General features: G+C 47.9%; 1 protein-coding gene across 1 annotated transcript; it reads left to right on the top strand.

Moving 5' to 3' along the window:
* The first annotated feature begins 4408 nt into the window (after positions 1-4408).
* On the top strand, positions 4409-7609 carry RTP4 (receptor transporter protein 4). The gene is made up of 2 exons (XM_043594626.1): positions 4409-4693; positions 5614-7609. The coding sequence occupies exons 1-2, from the start codon at positions 4512-4514 to the stop codon at positions 6626-6628; spliced, it is 1197 nt and encodes a 398-aa protein (XP_043450561.1). The 5' UTR covers positions 4409-4511; the 3' UTR covers positions 6629-7609.
* The last annotated feature ends 11040 nt before the right edge of the window (positions 7610-18649 follow it).

The following is an 18649-nucleotide window of genomic DNA, read 5'->3' as shown; positions in this document are numbered from 1 at the left end:
TTTGTCCTTACGGCAGGCAGAAAGGAAGTCACACGTGGGAAGCGCTGGGGTCGTTCCCATGTGTATGGTGGAGGCCAGCTGCCGTTGGCTTTGGGTATTTCCCACCCCTCGGGTCAGTTAGGCTTTTATAAAATCCAAGTGTGATTTTGGTGACATAGCTTTCCTTGACAGGAGACCTTGTTAGGAACAGAGAGGTCTGGGTATCTTTAGGTTTTTTAATTTTTTTAAATGTTTATTAATTTTTGAGAGAGAGAGAGAGAGAGAGAGAGCAGAGGAGGATCAGAGACAGAGAGAGAGGGGACACAGAATCCAGGCTCCAGGCTCTGAGCTGTCAGCGCAGAGCCTGACACGGGGCTCGAACTCCGGAACGGAGAGATCATGACCTGAGCCGAAGTCGGACGCTTAACCGACTGAGCCACCCTGGCGTCCCCCTGGGTATCTTTAAAAAATGGTTATTTTCCTCCTTCCCCTGCTGAAAGCACAAGAAGAATTTTGTCCGTCTTCATAGTGAAGAGACCTCGTGGGGTTCTTGGAGATAGAATTCACGAAAGGATGGGAATCTCTTCTAAGACTGGGCTCTCCTGGATTTTCAATTCTTAAGCTAGTTTTCGTTGAGCCCCCAGCAATTGGCCGATGGCAGTTTCGAGTGTTCTGGCCAGTACTGGTTCCAGCTGTGGTGGCTTCTGCTCCCGGGCTTTTGGCTCTGGTAAGCTGTGATCCTCTGTGCCCCCCTGTTTGTCTCTCCAGTTGTCTGGGTAGCAGTTTGCCCCGCGTCCCCAATTCTCTAGTGAATCTAAGAAGAGTGGTTCGTTTTCAGTTTGTTGAGCTTTTTTCTTGTGAGGATGGCAGTGATGTCTTCTCAGCTCCTTATGCGCCAGAGCAGAAAATGCCTTTGTACACAAAGGAGGGAAGTGAAGAAAAGTTACTTGGGCTCTTTGTCTCGGCTGGGGTTCAGGAAGCACACCCGAGATCAGAGCGTGGTGTAGGTGGTTAATGCGAGAGGCGATCCCCGTGGGCTGGAACAAGTGGGTAAAGTGAGTCAGGGACAGGAGAAAAGCCAGTGAACCGTGTGGCGTTAGCCTGCTGGTTTTCCGGCACTGGTGTGCCGTGTGGGTGGAAGGGTTTAAAGACCCTGCTTTAACATATCTTTATCTTCACCACAGCCTTGGAATAGGGCCTGACTAGTTCTGACTCTGGTTTTAAGGCTGCCTGTAGTGCAAAAGAGGAAGTGCTGTCAAGAATGGGAATGTGGGGGTAGGGGGCGCCTGGGCAGCTCAGTTAAGCAAAGGGCTCTTGATTTCCGCTCAAGTCACGATCTCGCGGATTGTGGGCTCGAGCCCCACATTGGGCTCTGCGCTGACCGCCTGGAGACTTGCTTGGGATTCTCTCTCTCCCTGTCTCTCTGCCCCTCCCCTGCTAGCGTGTGTGCTGTCTCTCCCTCTCTTTCTCTCTCTCTCTCTCAAGATACATAAATTAATTAAAAAAAAAAAAAGAATAGGACTCGTGGGTTCTACTCGCAGGGGCTTCTGGGTGGCCTGAGGTTGGTCACCTTCCTCTCTGGGGCTCAGCTTTCTTCAAGCTCACGGAAGATCTTTTCTACTCCTAACATCCAAATGGGTGCCTATGGGGGGACACCCCAGCATCCTGGATGGACCGCGTGAGGCCTGAAGCCAAATACATTTTCACAGAAATTGTGAAGTAAGCTCCCCCTTTGAAAACTTGCGAGTTGTTTTTTTTTTAATTTTTTTTAATGTTTATTTATTTTCGAGAGAGACAGAGACAGAATGCGAGTGGGTCAGGGGCAGAGAGAGAGGGAGGCACAGAATCCAAAGCAGGCTCCAGGCTCCGAGCTGTCAGCACAGAGCCCGACGCGGGGCTCGAACTCGCGGATCGTGAGATCATGACCGGAGCTGAAGTCGGATGCCCGACTGACTGAGCCACCCAGGCGCCCCGAAAACTTGTGAGGTTTTGAGTTGTTTTGACTTTACATAGTTCTTCTGATTCTTTCTAGGATATTTATTTATTTATTTATTTATTTATTTATTGTCTTTCTTGCCCAGTCTGAATTCTTAAGGGGCTGTTGAGCTCTCTGAGTCCTTATGTGCACATTTATTTGTAGTTTTTTTCATCCTGTATACTATTTAATATATATATATATACACACATATATATACACGTATATATATGTATACGTATGTATATACGTATATATGTATATGTATATATATGTATATATACACACACATATACATATCATATTATACATGTATATAATAATATATATATTCTATATAATTTAGCTTTGTTTTTATCCTCAACATATTTAAGAAAGGCTTTATGGTAACTTAACAAGGAAACCTGTAACACAGCAACAACAACAAATAGCAAACGCTTCTGTCTGCTCGCTAAGCGCTGGTAACTATTTTTCAACTCATTCAATCCTCAGCACAGCCCGGTGAGGTAGGTGGTATTATTATCCCCATCTTTTAGATGCAGAAACCAAGGTACAGGGAAGTGAAGGCGCTTCCCCGGGCCTCCAAGGGAGAGAGTACCCAAACCCGGGTGGGCTGGCTCTGGTCTGTGCTCTGAGCTGAAGGGACAAGTGGAGAAAAGTGAGACAGGGACGGTGAAGGTATATATCTGTCTTTCCTGATAGCCTGAGAATGAGGACGAGGAGATGACGGTATGTAATAGATGTGTTATTTGTTCTTTTAAAGACAACCGTCTAATTCTGCCTTCCCTGTTCTATGTAGTGGTGAACAGCCATAAGCATGCAGCGTAGGGGCAGTGGTGTGGAGAACCAACCCCTTCCCTTACGTTCTTCTATGACAATATGATTTCAACACCTTTCCTCCCCTCTAGGCTGATCTTTGGCTGAGAAGCTGTCCTCACTGGACCAACAGTCCTTCCTAGGATATGTCCAGGAGTCCCAGCCCAGAGAGGGCAACCCTCAGAAGAGCAGATTGAAGACCCCCATTTGGATTTCCCCAAATTGCTCCTTCTGCCTTCTGCCTATTCTCCTACCATGAGAAAACCATTCCTTCCTCTTTTTTTTAAAATTTTTTTAAAATTTTATTTTATTAGAGAGAGAGAGAATCCCAAGCAATCTCCATGCTCAGTGCAGAGACTGATGTGGGGCTCAAACCCACGACCCTGGGATCATGACCTGAGCCGAAATCAAGAGTCGGATACTCAACTGACTGAGCCACCCAGGTGCCCCTCAACCCCTCCTTTAGACAAGCCCACACTTTCCTGGGATTCAGTGTGGCCTCAGTAAGTCTTCCACTCTGCCACTCATTCAACAAGTGATCCCGGGGTCCAGGAGGTAACGATATGGCTGGTGTCACCCACAAGCAGGCACCCAGTTCTAGTACTCATTTCTCCTTATTCTGAATCCCCAAAGCAGGAGATATGGACTTAACTTAGGGGTCATCCAGCCTCATTATTCCCCAGATTATTCCTTCAAAATTTTCTGTTATCTGTTCTGCATATACCTATAGAGTTTCTGGGAGTCGAAGAGATGCTTAAAATCGAAGTAAAATTATTGTTACATCAGGGACTACATTTTTAGTTTCTTGTTTCTCTCCTTTGAGCAAACCAAATCCTTCCAGCCCCTTCCAGCCTCCTTCCAGCTCGAGTAACTACAGAAATAAATTATCAAGTGGATGACTGCCATAAAGAGAAAAAGTGGATGCTTAAGGGCTTTCCAGGCTTTTTTTTTAAGCTTATTTATTTATTTTGAGAGAGGGAGTGAGGGTGAGAGCAAGGGGGAGGGGCAAAGGGAGAGAGGAAGACCGAGAAGCCCAAGGAAGCTCCGTGCTGTCAGCACAGAGGCTGACAGGGTGCTCGAGCCCATGAACTGTGCTATCATGACCTGAGCTGATATCAAAAGTTGGTTCCCTAACTGACTGAGTCATCCAGGTGCCCCTAGGCTGGGAGGGAAGAAGGGGAACATGTTAAAATCTAGAAAGCCAGAGAAGGCTTAGACTGATCCCATTTGGGACACAGTAACCCTAGTGGGGCTTCCAAGGACATGAGGTCCTGCTTGTCTTATCTCTCCCATTTGAGTTTGAACTCCAGAGTTACTGGGTGCATGAGACCAACATTGACCACACGCTCCCACACTACCTTCCCATGTCTGCGTGAGAATGTGAGCATCTGCGGGGGTAGAAGCTGCTTTCTTAGTCAGCGGTATTTATCCCAGAGCCGAGCAAAGTGCTTGGCCTCGTGTAAAAATAAGAGAAAATTAAAATACTTAGGTAACTTACAAATGCCCCCAGAATCTAGAACAGAGCTCTGTATTCAGATATCTCTTAGAGAGTTCTGTTCACAAACTAGCAAAACTCTGCTGCCCTCTGTCTTCTGAACAAAGACCTGTTCTGTGTACTCAGTCTAAAACGAAACCTAAGAAAATAGCTGACGTGTGTTCCTGACAGAGAAACTGAAACTGATGGTTTTTTTTTCTTTCCCCTCTTGCAAGTTGCCAAATAAAACTGAGTTACTCACCAGGCATGGCTCCCCAGCCTCAGGAGAAGAAAACGGTTTTAGATGTTGGGACATGGGAGCAGATATTTCAAGAACTGATGCAGCAGGAGAAACCCCGGGCCAGATGGACCCTGAAGTTGGATAAGAATCTCGATCCAAACTGCCTTGCAGAAGGGTGGAAGCAATACGAGCTGAAAGGATTCGGCAGGTGAGTGAGAGTTTGCCTTTCAGTGGGCATTCTTGGACGAAGAGGCCAGCTTAGCCTCAGCAGCATCCTTGGGTTCCTTCCAGAGCATGTTAAAGGAACAAGGGTCACCAGGATCTCCCTTTGCACAGTGTTCTTTAGTATGTAAATGCTTCCATTTTGTTTAACGCAGGAAGTTTCTTCTTTTACTAGGCTTCCTCCCTTAACCTGAGTGGAAACCACAAATGGGATGCTAGGGTTCCCCGGGTGGCTCAGTTAAGCATCCAACTTTGGCTTAGGTCACGATCTCACGGTTTGTGAGTTTGAGCCCCTCGTCAGGCTCTGGAGCCTGGAGCCTGCTTCGGATTCTGTGTCTCCCTCTCTCTCTGCCCCTCCCGCACTTGCGCTCTGTTTCTCTCTTTCCATCTCTCTCAAAAAACGAATAAACATTACAAAAAATGTTTTAAATCTCACTGGCAGGGGGCAAAAGGACCCCTCCCCGTGAGACACCCAGAGATATTTTACTAGCAAAGAGGCAAACGTGGGGCCACACAGGATAGAAGCTATGGTGGCTCACAGGAAAAAGCTTTGTTAAAAACACAATCCCTTTCATCCTTTTTTTTTTTTTAATGTTTATTCATTCATTCTGAGAGAGAGAGAGAGAGAGAGAACCCCAAGCAGGCCCTGAGTTGTTAGCGCGGAGCCTGACGGGGGCTTGAACCCATGAACTGTGAGATCATGACCTGAGCCAAAATCAAGAGTTGGACACTTAACTGGCTAAGCCACCCTGGCGCCCACCCCTCTCATTCTTATTTGGCAATGTGTCAGTATCATATGGACTTTTTCAAACTGGAAGAGATCTCAGAGACTGAGGCCAGGAGGGCCAACCTGCTTCGGGTCAGCAATCACCTGAAGGCACACGGCCTTGTTCCTTTTATCTGCAGGTTCCAGTGTTCCTCATGCCAGCGGAGTTGGGCTTCTGCTCAAGTGCATATCCTATGTCACATGCACCTGGAGTCCCACAAATCCCAGGGTCAGGTGATTATGCGCCTCTTTGCTCAGAGGTGCAAGAAGTGTTCCTGGTCTCGATTTGAGAATCCTGAGTTCTCCCCAGAGAGTACCATGAGGATTCTGAAAAACGTGGTGCTGCGTATTCTGAAGAAATTCTATGACTTTAAGAAGGTTTCAGAGCTACCGATCATTCGGGAGGTGCCTTTGGATGGGTCCCATGACACGAACAATTGTGAAGGTTGCTCTCTGGGCTTCTGCTTACTGAGATTGCGAAACAACACGACGGAGCCATCAGTATCCCCATTCTCTCCCACTGGTTCCTCATCTCCCACTGGTGATGTGTTCAGCCAAAGCCAATGGAATGGGTATTATTATGTCTATAAGGCATCAGGGCCCAGCCACACCACTGCTGAGCCCAAAGGGGAGACCAGCGGGCAGCCCATCCCAAGGACCGACAGGCAGGCTGCACAGGGAAATTTACAATCCACACGGGGGACAGCACCACAGGCCCCCTGCAGGACATACTCTGAGGTTGTCAGGAGGGCAGGACAACAGTCCACACAGCAGGCATGCTCACAAGCCACACAAGGGGCAGGTGTGCAGGCCACACGGGGGACAGACCCAAAGACCACGTTGAGGGCAATCCCAAAGGCTACATCAGGGTCAGACACTCAGACTATAGGGAGAACAGTCCCCTCTAGGTCAAATCTACAGCTCACGTGGACAGACTCCGTGGCTACACACGGGTTTTCGGCCTCCAGTGGAACTCAAGCTGCCTGGAGAAGTTCACCCAGAAATGTTCCAAACAGCTATCCCATATACGCTCCGTTAGTGCAACAAGATTACTTCGTTGATGAGGAGAGATTGAACCTGTTCTACTTTCTCTGCGGTATTTGTATCATTGTCGTTTTCATAGCCAAATGGTTAGAAGAAGGAAGATGGCGATAAGCTTGTCTTCTTTTGTCTCAGTTCCACGGTAATCAATGAACTGGTTGCCATTTTAGTATGACACAGAACATGCTTTCAGACCGTGCAGGGTCAAGTTTGTAAGAATAAACACTAGTTTCCTAGATCTCCTTAGCAGATAGTCTAAAACATAACCTAGCAGATAATGGACCCAATAATAAATATTTGATGACTCACTAAAAGCTCTTCATTCATTCATCCACTCATTCATTTATCGGTATCTATAGATATCGATAGACGCCACATCTTGACAAGAACTGAGGGTCATGAGTGTTATCAGAAAGTTATTGTGGTAGGTAGAATAATGACCCCCCGAACTTATCCGTGTCCTAGTTCCCAGAATGTGTGCATATGCCACAGGCAAAAAGGACTTTGCCGGTGTGATTACTTTAAAGATCTTGAGGGGCGCCTGGGTGGCTCAACCGGTGGAGCGTCCGACTTCGGCTCAGGTCATGATCTCACAGCTCGTGAGTTCCAGCCCCGAGTCGGGCTCTGTGCTGACAGCTCGGAGCCCGGAGCCTGCTTCGGATTCTGTGTCTCCCTCTCTCTCTGCCCCTAACCCCCTCGCATTCTGTCTCTGTCTCTCTGAAACATAAATAAACATTAAAAAAAAATTTTTTTTTAAAGATCTTGAGATGAGGCGCTTATCCTGCATTATCTGCACGGGCCCAACGTAATCACAATGGTCCTTACAGAAGGGAGGCAAGAATGTCAAAGTGAGAAAAAGGAGATTTAACGATGGCAGGAGAGCTTGCAGTGATGGGCTTTGAAGATGGAGGAAGTAGCCATGAGCCAAGGAACGCAGGCAGCTCTAGAAGCTCATAAAGACAAAGGAACAGATGTTCCCCCAGAGCTTCCAGAGGGAACCAGCTCTGTGGACGCACGACTTCAGCCCGGTGAGACTGATTTTAGACTTTGGACCTCCAGAAGTCTATGATAATAAATTTGTGTTGCTTTAAGTCACTACATTTGTGGTCATTTGTTATAGCTGTAATAGGAAAGTAATACAGCTATCAAGATCACTCCAAGGATCAGGCAATTATGTTTTAGGTATGCTTCCATTGAAACAACAATAAAAAGAGCATTTTGTGGATTAGAAATATCTATAGGCCGGGGCGCCTGGGTGGCGCAGTCGGTTAAGTGTCCGACTTCAGCCAGGTCACGATCTCGCGGTCCGTGAGTTCGAGCCCCGCGTCGGGCTCTGGGCTGATGGCTCAGAGCCTGGAGCCTGCTTCTGATTCTGTGTCTCCCTCTCTCTCTGCCCCTCCCCCGTTCATGCTCTGTCTCTCTCTGTCCCAAAAATAAATAAAAAATGTTGAAAAAAAAAATATCTATAGGCCGGTCCCCTCTTGTTCTTCTTCCTCCCCTACTTAAATCTATCCAAATGCCCCCGTCCAGAAGAGACTCCCTTTGATCTGGTGACCCCTGGAGCTATCCTGTTCTCTCCCTTCTTCCAGCACTGGATGAGGAAGCACAGAAGAGCTTGCCAATCCTGAAGCCTGGGCCTCAGTTTCCCCATCTATAAAACAGGCTAATGTCTTCCAGTGAAACATGGTAGATTGAACACGTGCATTTCTTTCTTGAAATCTTACTGAGTGACGGCGAAAGGGGGAGGGGGGGGGAACGCATAAGCACACAAGGGTAAAGAGAATGGGTAGAAGCCAGCAAACCGAGGGATCAGTGATAGGTCAGATCCGGAATAGAAATCAGGTGAGGGAAAACTGAGGCGCAAAGCAATTCATGCGGCACAATTTCAGAAAGTTCAAAACCGGAGGCCACAGCCATGCTGAAGGAAGCTGCTGGGGACGTGGAAGCAGGGGGATTGGCTGAAGGCGTTTACAGCACGTTTCTTTCCTCCAGCCCTCTGCAGCCCAGTCACCACTCTTAACTGACTCCAGGTTTATTCTCTGAAGACATTGACTTAGAGGGACTCTGGACTCAGGGACTAGGGTGATGTTATGGGACAGAGTGCCACCCAGCAATCAGAAAGGTAGTCAACGTCTATACACTGACTATGGGAGTCCCTTACCCACTCCCAAACCTAGGAACCATGCCAGGCTTATATCCTACGCACCCGCCCCTCAAATACACAGGAGAGTGGATGGGTCCTCTTTGGGAAAACCTATCAGCTCAAGAGAAAAAACAATACATATCTATGAAAAAGGGTGGGGGGGTGCTGTGGTGATGAGTTTCATCTAGCGGAATGACTAGCCAAAGTAGCTCCAGAGTAAATCCACCAGATACAAGAGCCCTGCAGAGGGTCGGACACCTCATGTGGACAGATTGCCGAGGGCTTATCCAATATTTGATATGTGTGAAGGGAAATATCAACTGTGAAGGCGAAGAAGAAAACCAAATTTAAAAAAAAAGTGGGGAGTCAGAGAAAACGGATACTTTAAAGATAAGAAAACAAACCAAAACCCATTTCAAAATGATTATTTATGCCTCAGAGGGACAAGAGAGGGTATCATCTTCGCGAAACATGAATTAGACCGATTCTCTGCAGCACTCTCAGGTGAGGCAGTTATCTCTGGCTGGGGGTGAGTCTTTGGGGGGAATCTCAGCTACAAGTCTTATGCAGGCAATGCTCCTGAAAGCTGGAGGAATGAACACCCTGGTCCTGAAGGCCGGGCTCTGGCCAGGGGACCACAGCCTCCACGACAGGCAATATTTTGCACCACTCCAATCCACTTGCTTGGTCTAAAATGCTCCCTGAATCCTCCAGGATAAGAGGAAAGATAGCGAGCAAACTAAGCCCCATCACTGCATCTGTCTTGGGATGGCAACTATCTCCCTTTACTACTCATTCTCCATTCCCCTTACCTGGGCACCTCTGCCGTTCGGGTGGGTTACCTGCTCAGCCTTTCCAGACCTTCATCTTGGCGGTGTGGACCCTTCCTCACAAGGCCTTTCTCAGTTGTGGTTTCTGCATTTGTCCATCCACTGTCAAAAGTACCAAGTACCAAAAGAGGAAAGTACCAAGAGAGGCACCAGCGGATCACTTGAGTGCCAAATATATTCTTCCTGGGCACCCCCCTCCCCGCGTCCTATTTTCCTCTGATGATCAGGAGAGTGACACTTTCTTGCCTGCTGTTGTCTTGGCAAAAAAGTCTGAGACGACCAGCCTTCGCTGGTCATGCAATTCTTGCCGCAGTCCCTAGTGGGAGCAGTCCCCACCCGGGGTGGCCAGACCTGCAGAGCCTTGGGTTGTGGTGATGGGACACCTGAAAATGGCGCCTGATTTAATGTGAGTGATGGGAAACAAGGTGGCTCCTACTTCCATCTCTTGATTTCCAGATCCATATGCTCCACCACTGGGACCGCACACACAATGGTCATTGATTCAGAACGTGTACTACTCCGCCCCGGTGGACGGTGACTCGTCTTTGCAAGGCAGCATCTCCAAGCAGCATTACAGCCACCTCTTTAAGGGGCTGTATCATTGATCCGTACCTCAGGCTGGCCGCTTCTGGGTGGTGTTGTATTTGAGAAAACCAGGAAACTGCATGGCCTTATCACCTCTGCTATAACTCTTTTGCTCCACATTTGGTCATTTCTCTAACGTGATAATATGTGATGCGTTAGTTTGCTAGGGCTGTGGGAAAGAATCCGTTCCGTGCCTCTCACCCAGCGTCCCGTGGATTGCTGGCAATCTTTGGGGTTCATCGGCTTGTAGCAGCATCACCTTGCTCTCGCCTTTTACTTTCACGAGGTGTTCTTCACATGTGCGTTTCTGTGTCCAACTTTCCCCTTTATTTTTCTAAATAAAAAAAAAAATCTTTATTTATTTTTGAGAGAGAGAGAGAGCAAGGGAGGAAGAGAGAGAGAGGGAGACACAGAATCCGAAGCAGGCTCCAGGCTCTGAGTTGTCAGCACAGAGCCCAAGGCGGGGCTCAAACCCACAAACGGTGATTTCATGACCTGAGCCGAAGTCGGACGCTTCACCGACTGAGCCACCCAGGTGGCCCCCCCCGCCTTTTTTTTTTTTTTATAAGGACGCCAGTATGATTTTATCCTAATTACTACCACATAATCGAACTAAACTACTGGTGAACCAAGACTGGCCTTTACCTTCCTCTATTGACTGGTCTTAAGTAACAATCTCTTCCTGACCATGTGATCAGCTGTGAGCTGAGGGAGAGGCGTGAGTGCACCAGTGGAGGCTGACCTGGGGGCTGGGCCCCCAGGTCACCCAGCTGTTTTGTTTTCTCCATCCCTGACTTCTGTTCAATCCCGGGCCGTGTCACTTCCATATTCTGATGTATTGTGCTGGGCCTTCTCAACCTTATGACTAAACGAGCCTTTCGGAATCTGGCTCACAATGGGCATCTCTGGCCCCATTACATTTTGATATCTCACGATCAGGGGTCTTACCTCTATGAGGCCAAGTGGCTTATAGAAGTTGGTTTCTGAATGGTGTGTAATTCTCTAATGCGGATGGGCACCCTGGTACCAAAGGGTCAGCCGGGTCATATGGCCCACGTGGCAGGGCCACTTGCATTGCATTGTGCTTCCTTTTAGAGGTGTGAGGACCTGTGCTTCCTTTTAGAGGTGTGAGGGTCAAGATGCTATAATTTGACCTTCCCGTTGGAAGCGCTATCCTGCCGTACTCCAAACTACTGTGCCCCTAAAACCTTTACTGATATGGCAGGGAAACTTTGTAGGATTCTGTAGGACCCCCACCCTGTGAAGTGTGAGGTCTCCGATGCACTTGCCACTTCTTACTCCTCTGGTCTGATTAAAATGGTATCGTTGATGGAGTAAACCAATGTGACGTTCTGCAGAAAGTCCAGATGGTTCAGGCTCTGCCGATTGTATCATGACCGAGGATGAGAGAGAAAACATGGTCCTGGGACAAAAGCGTAAATGTAAGCTGCTATACTCTCTGTATGAAAAGTACGGCGTAATGTCCTCCAGGATGTGACTGGCTTCTATAGGAGCTAGACCGGGGAATTAATTGAGAATCGGCTGGAGATCACCACCTCTGTGTCTTTTAGGTCTGAAGGGTGGCTCTAATCTCTGCCATTCTCCCTGAGACATGATAGTTTTGGCTTTTATGGTACTGTATCATGGTTTTTTGAAAGAGAAATCTTCAGCTATTCTCATTACAGTAGCTCTTACCCAGAGGAAAAAGAACCAAAGAAGGGTTCTACTTCCACTGCATGCGTGCATTCCAATTATCCATTCAGGGACTGGCCAAATGCACCGGGTGAGCCCATGGATTTACTGTATTCATCATGAGCCTGACGTGAGCCGGGACTCAGCTTATAACGTGGCCCCCAGATACTTCTACTCAAACAGCAGTCCATGATTTGTTTCAGATCCCTGGGGATCAATATCAATTCAGATCCTGAACCTAAAAGCCCTCAATATGTCTAGATATTCCTCTTTCCCCAGCATACAGTTACCCAAATAAATGGCCATACATCTGTTTGAGGAAGGACCGGGGACTTTTGCCTCATTCTTTCCCCTTGGGAACCAGCCTCTCTGTCAGCCAATGAGTTATGGGTCTGAAAAGTGGCTCCGATCTTACTAAATAAACATTCTAATTTTTTTTTTAACTTTATTGGTTCAGCTTCCCTCATATTCCTGATCATCCATTTGTGGTTTCTTTTGATTGTATAAATTGAGAAATATTCTTACTGGCTGCCTACCTGTTTATCGTCTACATAAAAAATAGGAAATAGATACAACTAGTATATTGGTACAGAAGGCCCAATATCCAAACAATAGGAGCTCCAGAGAGAGAAAACAGAAAATGAAAAAACAAAACAAAACCTTTAAAAGCCTTTCTTAGAAGAAAAGGACAGGACTTCCTGCTTGAGAGGGTCCCTGAGGGGCCACCTATGCAATGAATGGACAAGGGTCACATCTAGACACATTATTATGAAATTTCTAACACCAGATATAAAAAAGACTCTAAAAGTTCTGGAAAGAAAAACAAGACAAAAAAAAAAAAACAAAGACAACATGCAAAGGGCCTAGAGCTGTAATTACATTGGCCTTCCAACATCTCAATGTGTCTCAGAGGCATTCATGCTTTTGTGTATTTGCAGATGTCATTTTCTGATTCGGTAATGGCTCTTTCTTCTTTTTCTCAAACTTGTTTTGGCCTCTGTTTTTTGTGTTAGAGGATTTCCTCAAACATCTGGTAGTCCTTGGCTCTCCATCCAAGTTCAAATATAAGACACTAGAAAGTGGACTGGCATAGGGTATGCTGGAAGACAATGGAACGAAGCCTTCAAAATTCTGAGGGAAAAAACTTACTTCCAACAGAGTATCTCATACCCAACCAAAACGCAGTCAAATGTAGGTACAGAATAAACCTCATTTTCAGTCACGCAAGGGGTCATATTTTTACCTCCTTTCCTGCCGTGGATCCATTTTCAGGAAGCCCCTAGAGGATATTCCTTCCCTCTCTCCTCTCCCCACCGCAGTGTAGAGTGAACATCCGGAGTCCAGTCAGTAGGGGCTCCCATACGGCACAGGGACTGGGTGAGCTCCCAGAAAGCTGGAGAAGCCAGCTCCCAGAATACTGACTCCCAGCTGGCCTAAAAAGACAAATAAATCCACACTGGCGCTGGCTGACAGAGGGCTCCAGGAGGGCATGCTTCTAAGGGGAACATGGAGGAAACTGAGAGGCTCCCTCAGGCACCTGCAGGTGTGGAAGTATGCAAGTTCACACTTCCAAAGGAGTATGGAGATGAGGTAGACAAGAACACGGAAAATCCACGCAGAGAAACAGAAAATGAAGACCAAGGGGATCATTGATGGCAGGGCGAACAAAAACGGTTGTACAAGAAAGTAAATTCAATGAGACCATATGGCTTAGCCACGAGAGCATTCCAACAGTCCTAACGTCAAATATCATGCCTGAAGGGTACTTTAACAAAAAATTAATTAAAATTAAAAGCAGAGGGGCTGAGGGTATAGACGACCGCGAAATCTGTATCTTGATGGTAGGAAACCCGTGCATGGTTTTGAAAAATCGAGAAGCAGAGACGCGGAGTTTAAAGGCCAGAGAGACAAAGGCCATTGTTTCTAGGAAGGAAAATGGAAGCAGGGGGGCGGGGAAGGGCGGACTTTTGTAATAGACGTTACAGGACACTCCGCTTTGCTTGCAGCGGTGTATACATTTGGCTGTCCCCAAAATTAACATGAAACGCCACTTTTGAGGCATCTGATTAGATGTCCAAGCTCCTCCAAGTTTCCCCATTCTGAGCTGCTGGCTGCTTACTCTCATAGGCCTGTGCCCGTGGCTTTTCTCACATCCGGGCTCTTCTTCTTTTCTCCCACTCCTCCTCTGGCCACAAGGCAGACGCTGTGGGAATGCGGCCGGAGGGAGGTTTTCGAGGCGCAAGCCCCAGGCTAACGCGGCCCCCTCGGCCGGGCGGTGGGAGGCTCCGGTGGGACAGGGGAGAGCCCTGGCTGCAGAGAACTTTAAATCGGTGATCACACCCGTGAAACGTGGTCTGCTGTTTAACCTCACTCGCGCCGCCAATTCTGAATTTCAGTGGCAAAATACTCCCCGAAAATAGTATTTTGGTGGCCTCCATTTTAGAACAAATTGCTGCGGTTACGGGGTGACCTTTAATATTATGTTTGTAAGCGTGGCTGCCGCCGATAAATCACTGCGGACACACCCCCACCGAATAGCTCCTGGAAGTGACTGCAGAAAATTCCGGCGGGGGCGGGGACGGGGGCGGGGGAGACCGGCCCCCGGAGCGGATCTGGTGCGGATCTCGGGCGCGCCGCCGCCCAGAATCGGGACCCCAGGCGGCAGGTCTGAGCTGGGCGGCCCCCGTCCGCCAGCCGCGGAGGGACCGCCAGGTGGCCGGGACGGTGCCGAGACCTGCGCGCGGGGCGCCTCCGCTGTCCCCGCTTCGTGCCCGTGCCGCGCGGCGGCGACCCGCACCCAAAGCGGCGCGGGACCAAATCGGCCTCCCGCTCTGCTAGGTCTGGCTCGGGAGAGAAAGGCTCGCGGCGCAGGGGGTGCCCGGGCAGCCAAGGCCGCGGGGCGGGAGTGGGGCTGGGCGCCCTCGGGCGGGGGCCTGGGGCAGAGGGGAAGGCGGGGCGGGGACGAGGTGAGCACCCCTTCTGTCCTGCTCCTTCTGCGCTTCCTCTCTCCCTGCTTGTGGTTGGGGGCGAAGCCACTCCGGCCTTTCATTTAGCTTTTTTTTTTTTTCTTGCTAAGGATGTGGTCCTGGAGACGACTTGTACCTGAGTTTTGTAAAGGGATGTGCGATCTGTTTGGAGTTGGCTTTCCTTCTCAGAGACACAAATGTTCCTTCGCCCAGAGTATTTGGAGAAACTTCTTTTTAAACTGGAGTAGATGATGGGGCGCCTGGGTGGCGCAGTCGGTTAAGCGTCCGATTTCAGCCAGGTCACGATCTGGCGGTCTGTGAGTTCGAGCCCCGCATCAGGCTCTGGGCTGATGGCTCGGAGCCTGGAGCCTGTTTCCGATTCTGTGTCTCCCTCTCTCTCTGCCCCTCCCCCGTTCATGCTCTGTCTCTCTCTGTCCCAAAAATAAATAAAAAACGTTGAAAAAAAAATTAAAAAAAAAAACCAAAAACAAAACTGGAGTAGATGATCCCTAAGCTCTCTTATAAGGGAAGAAGGGTGCTTTTTAAAAAGACCCATTCAGGGTGTTAAATAATACATCATTGTTTTCAAATTAGATTTCCAGGATAACCATACCCAAGCACTTGATGCTTGTGTTTCTATGGGATCTTGTGTAACCACTAGGTATCCAATAAATATTATGTGATTTGGCCTTTCCTTAGGCCCAAATTTCATCTGTCCCCCAGGCCCCGCCTCTCCCCACTGTCCCCAGCCCCACCTTAAACTGTTTAGTCCAAGAGCCCTGAAGGCCCAGGATGTGGCTGGCCTTCAGGAAAGCATGACTCCATCCCCAAGCTGAGGAATTAACTGGAATCCTGAAATAAAGCATGGGGATGTTCCTGGAGGGAAGGAACGTGTGCAGAGAAATTCAGCAACACCTCGCCAAGCCGTGAGTGTTATCAGTCAGGCCTGGCAGCCAAGCTGGAATCAGAAACAAAAATATTTATTTTAAAAACACTGTGAGCACCGAGCTGATTCTGAGGCAAACAGATCTGACCCGAGGAGGCTCAGCAAAACAAAACAAAACAAAACAAAAACACCCTCCTTTTAACAAGATCAGTCATCCCCTGAAATGGAAGAGTTTTTCTGTGTGTTGGATAGTCCGGGGCCAAAACCTGTGGATTTCAAGGAACACTAAATGCATCCAGTGGTCTCCTCGACCCAGCTTTCATGTTCTCTGACCCATCTCCCCTTCACATCTTCAGTCCCATGAAGTCAGGGCACTTTCAGCTGGAGTATGGTGGCTAAACATCCTCTGGCCAAGAAGGCAGAGGGAGAGAAGCCTCTGGAGGTTTGGAAGGACAGATTCATCAGATGTCAGACCAGGAAACAGGTTTCCAGAGCAATCCTGACCGGCCCCTTCGCAGCAGTGGGAATGGGGGGTGTCGCTGTTTGACCTCTGTTGCCTCGAGTGGCAGCCAAAAGGTACCAGCTTCCACTTTAAGATGTCAAATAGGTGAACACTCGGGGGAAGACGCCTTACCATCCAAATTAAACTAAAAGGCTGGGGATGTGGAACTGGGAGTTTCTAAGGTTTATATTGGGAAGCAGGGACTGGTTGGGGCAGGGAGAGGCAGAAAAAAAAAACAGGAAAAAATTCGGCAAAACAATGTAGTCCAGTTCCTGGGACCTTCTAGAACCACCTTTAGAGTTGCTGCAGGTAGGCAGAACAGTGCTCTAGTGTGATTTGACCACCTCTCTGGGGCCTGGGTGACAAATTGTCTGGCAGGCCCAATTTGTCTGCTCCAGAGAGTTAAGGTGGCCCTTTCCCTGGAGACCCCGGGAAGCTGGGAAAGAGGGCTCAAGGTGGTTTAGTGGCTCAGAGACCTTAGACTGGGCCGTTAGAGACCTTCTGCCCTAAGGCATCTTTTAACAAATAAGGAAACCAGATCTTTGGAGACAGAAGTGAGCCCCCTGTTAAACCATAATTTTTATTTTTATTTATTTATTTATTTATTTTTTAATTTTTTTCCCAACGTTTTTTATTTATTTTTGGGACAGAGAGAGACAGAGCATGAACGGGGGAGGGGCAGAGAGAGAGGGAGACACAGAATCGGAAACAGGCTCCAGGCTCCGAGCCATCAGCCCAGAGCCTGATGCGGGGCTCGAACTCATGGACCGCGAGATCGTGACCTGGCTGAAGTCGGACGCTTAACCGACTGCGCCACCCAGACACCCCAAACTATAATTTTTAAAAAAGATAAAAAGCCACGTCTTTCATGCATACAGATTTTAAAGGAATACGTTGCAAAGATTTTATTGAGCTCATTAAGTAATGTGGAAAGCAGTAAGATTCAAAACTGGCCCAAAGAGCATTTGAAACACTAGATATGTGTAGGTAATCTAATGGCTTGCGGGGTTACAAGCTGTACAAAAACTGGTTTATGTTGAACAGGATCATAAACTGTAAACCTTGAGGCTCTTAGTTCCACTGGGAAGAAATTATTTGCATTTCTGTGGAAGAAAATTTTCCCAGTGAGCCTTTGCCTCATAGGGAAGAAAACGAATCCAGTAAATAGGAAGTCAAGCCTGGCACTGAAAGGGTACCCAATCATCTCCTTTGCCTATTTCCAAGTTTCAGATAATTTTTTTTTAACTTGTCAAAAATCACACTAATACCTGCTAGGAGTGTAAGGGTTAAATTGTAGTGTAGGGCTAACCTGTAGCCTTGGGAAATAACAGCTTTGTTTTGACACTGTAGGTTAAGAGAAAACGGCCTTGTCCTATCAATCAAGGGAACGAAAGTTCAAGGGAAATCAACTGGATTGGTGTTTGATTGGATTGGGGCAAGGGCATGTTGAGAACTTTGAAAAAGTGGGCCAGAGGCAGGGTCAAGGAGGTCACCTGGTTGCAGCTTAACCGGCAGAAGGTCTGAACTGTTTCCACCCCCATATGGAACTATTTCTTTGTTCTGTTCCCAGGTGATAAGATGATGTGGTCGGCTATAAAAACTCTGTACCTCGGCTGTTCGAGGCCGCACTCTGGTCAAGAGTGTCGGTCCCGATTGGTCGGCCTTGCCTCTCGTTGCAATAAACTTTGTTGTGACTGTCACTGGTGCCCGTAGCATTCTGTTTCAGGAGTCGTGTGGATGCAACAGGAGATGTAGGATAATCACTGAAGTCTCATTTTGGGCAAACCAATCTTTCTGTCCTTACAACTCAAACCAGAAAGACCATGGCAGACAAGAGCCAAATGGTCAATGGGAAAAAGGACACTGCTTAGGAAAGTGTACGTTTTCTACTTCTCATCTGTCCAGCCCATCTATTCCCTTAAGGTTCTGCTCATGCCAACACTGGCCTTTGAGGAAGGCCCAAATGGGTCCTCATTCCCACCTTCCCCAAACGCAAGGTACAGTCTCACTATTCCCTGTCTTCCCTACAGGAGGATTCCTTAATCGTCCCGTGACCCGCCCTTCCACACTCAGTCCTCATATTTCACTGTCTCTGGGCTGCTTTCTCGCATAGTCTCTTTTGGAACCTTCATTAGATGTTTTCAAGAGAAGTTGGAGGACACCTAGTGAAGATGTTAACTAAGGGGATTTAAGTATGAATGTACTCAGTTGGCATAGGTATCTGTTGAAAACCCTTTTAGTTCTTAAACTCAAGCGTTCTGTAATTGTTTTCCCAAATGGGAGTGAGAACCTACATATAAAACCTAGAAAGCTTCAGGTAGGTTTGCAAAGCCAGCATTGACCTTTTGGCTTTAGAAAAACTCTAATTTCCTGGCTCTTCCTCAGAGTGCATACTAATGCCCTTCCTTCTGGGAGGCTCTGAGGATAAGTGAGTTGCTATTTGACAAGAGATTTGGTAGCCCCAGGCGAATGACACAGAGCTATGACAAGGCATCTGCACAAACATCCATTCTTTGGCTCTTGCCAGATCT

Source organism: Prionailurus bengalensis, chromosome C2 (genome assembly GCF_016509475.1).
Source record: "Prionailurus bengalensis isolate Pbe53 chromosome C2, Fcat_Pben_1.1_paternal_pri, whole genome shotgun sequence".
In the NCBI taxonomy this organism is placed as follows: Eukaryota; Metazoa; Chordata; class Mammalia; order Carnivora; family Felidae; genus Prionailurus; species Prionailurus bengalensis.
This window is presented reverse-complemented; position numbering and strand designations above follow the sequence as displayed.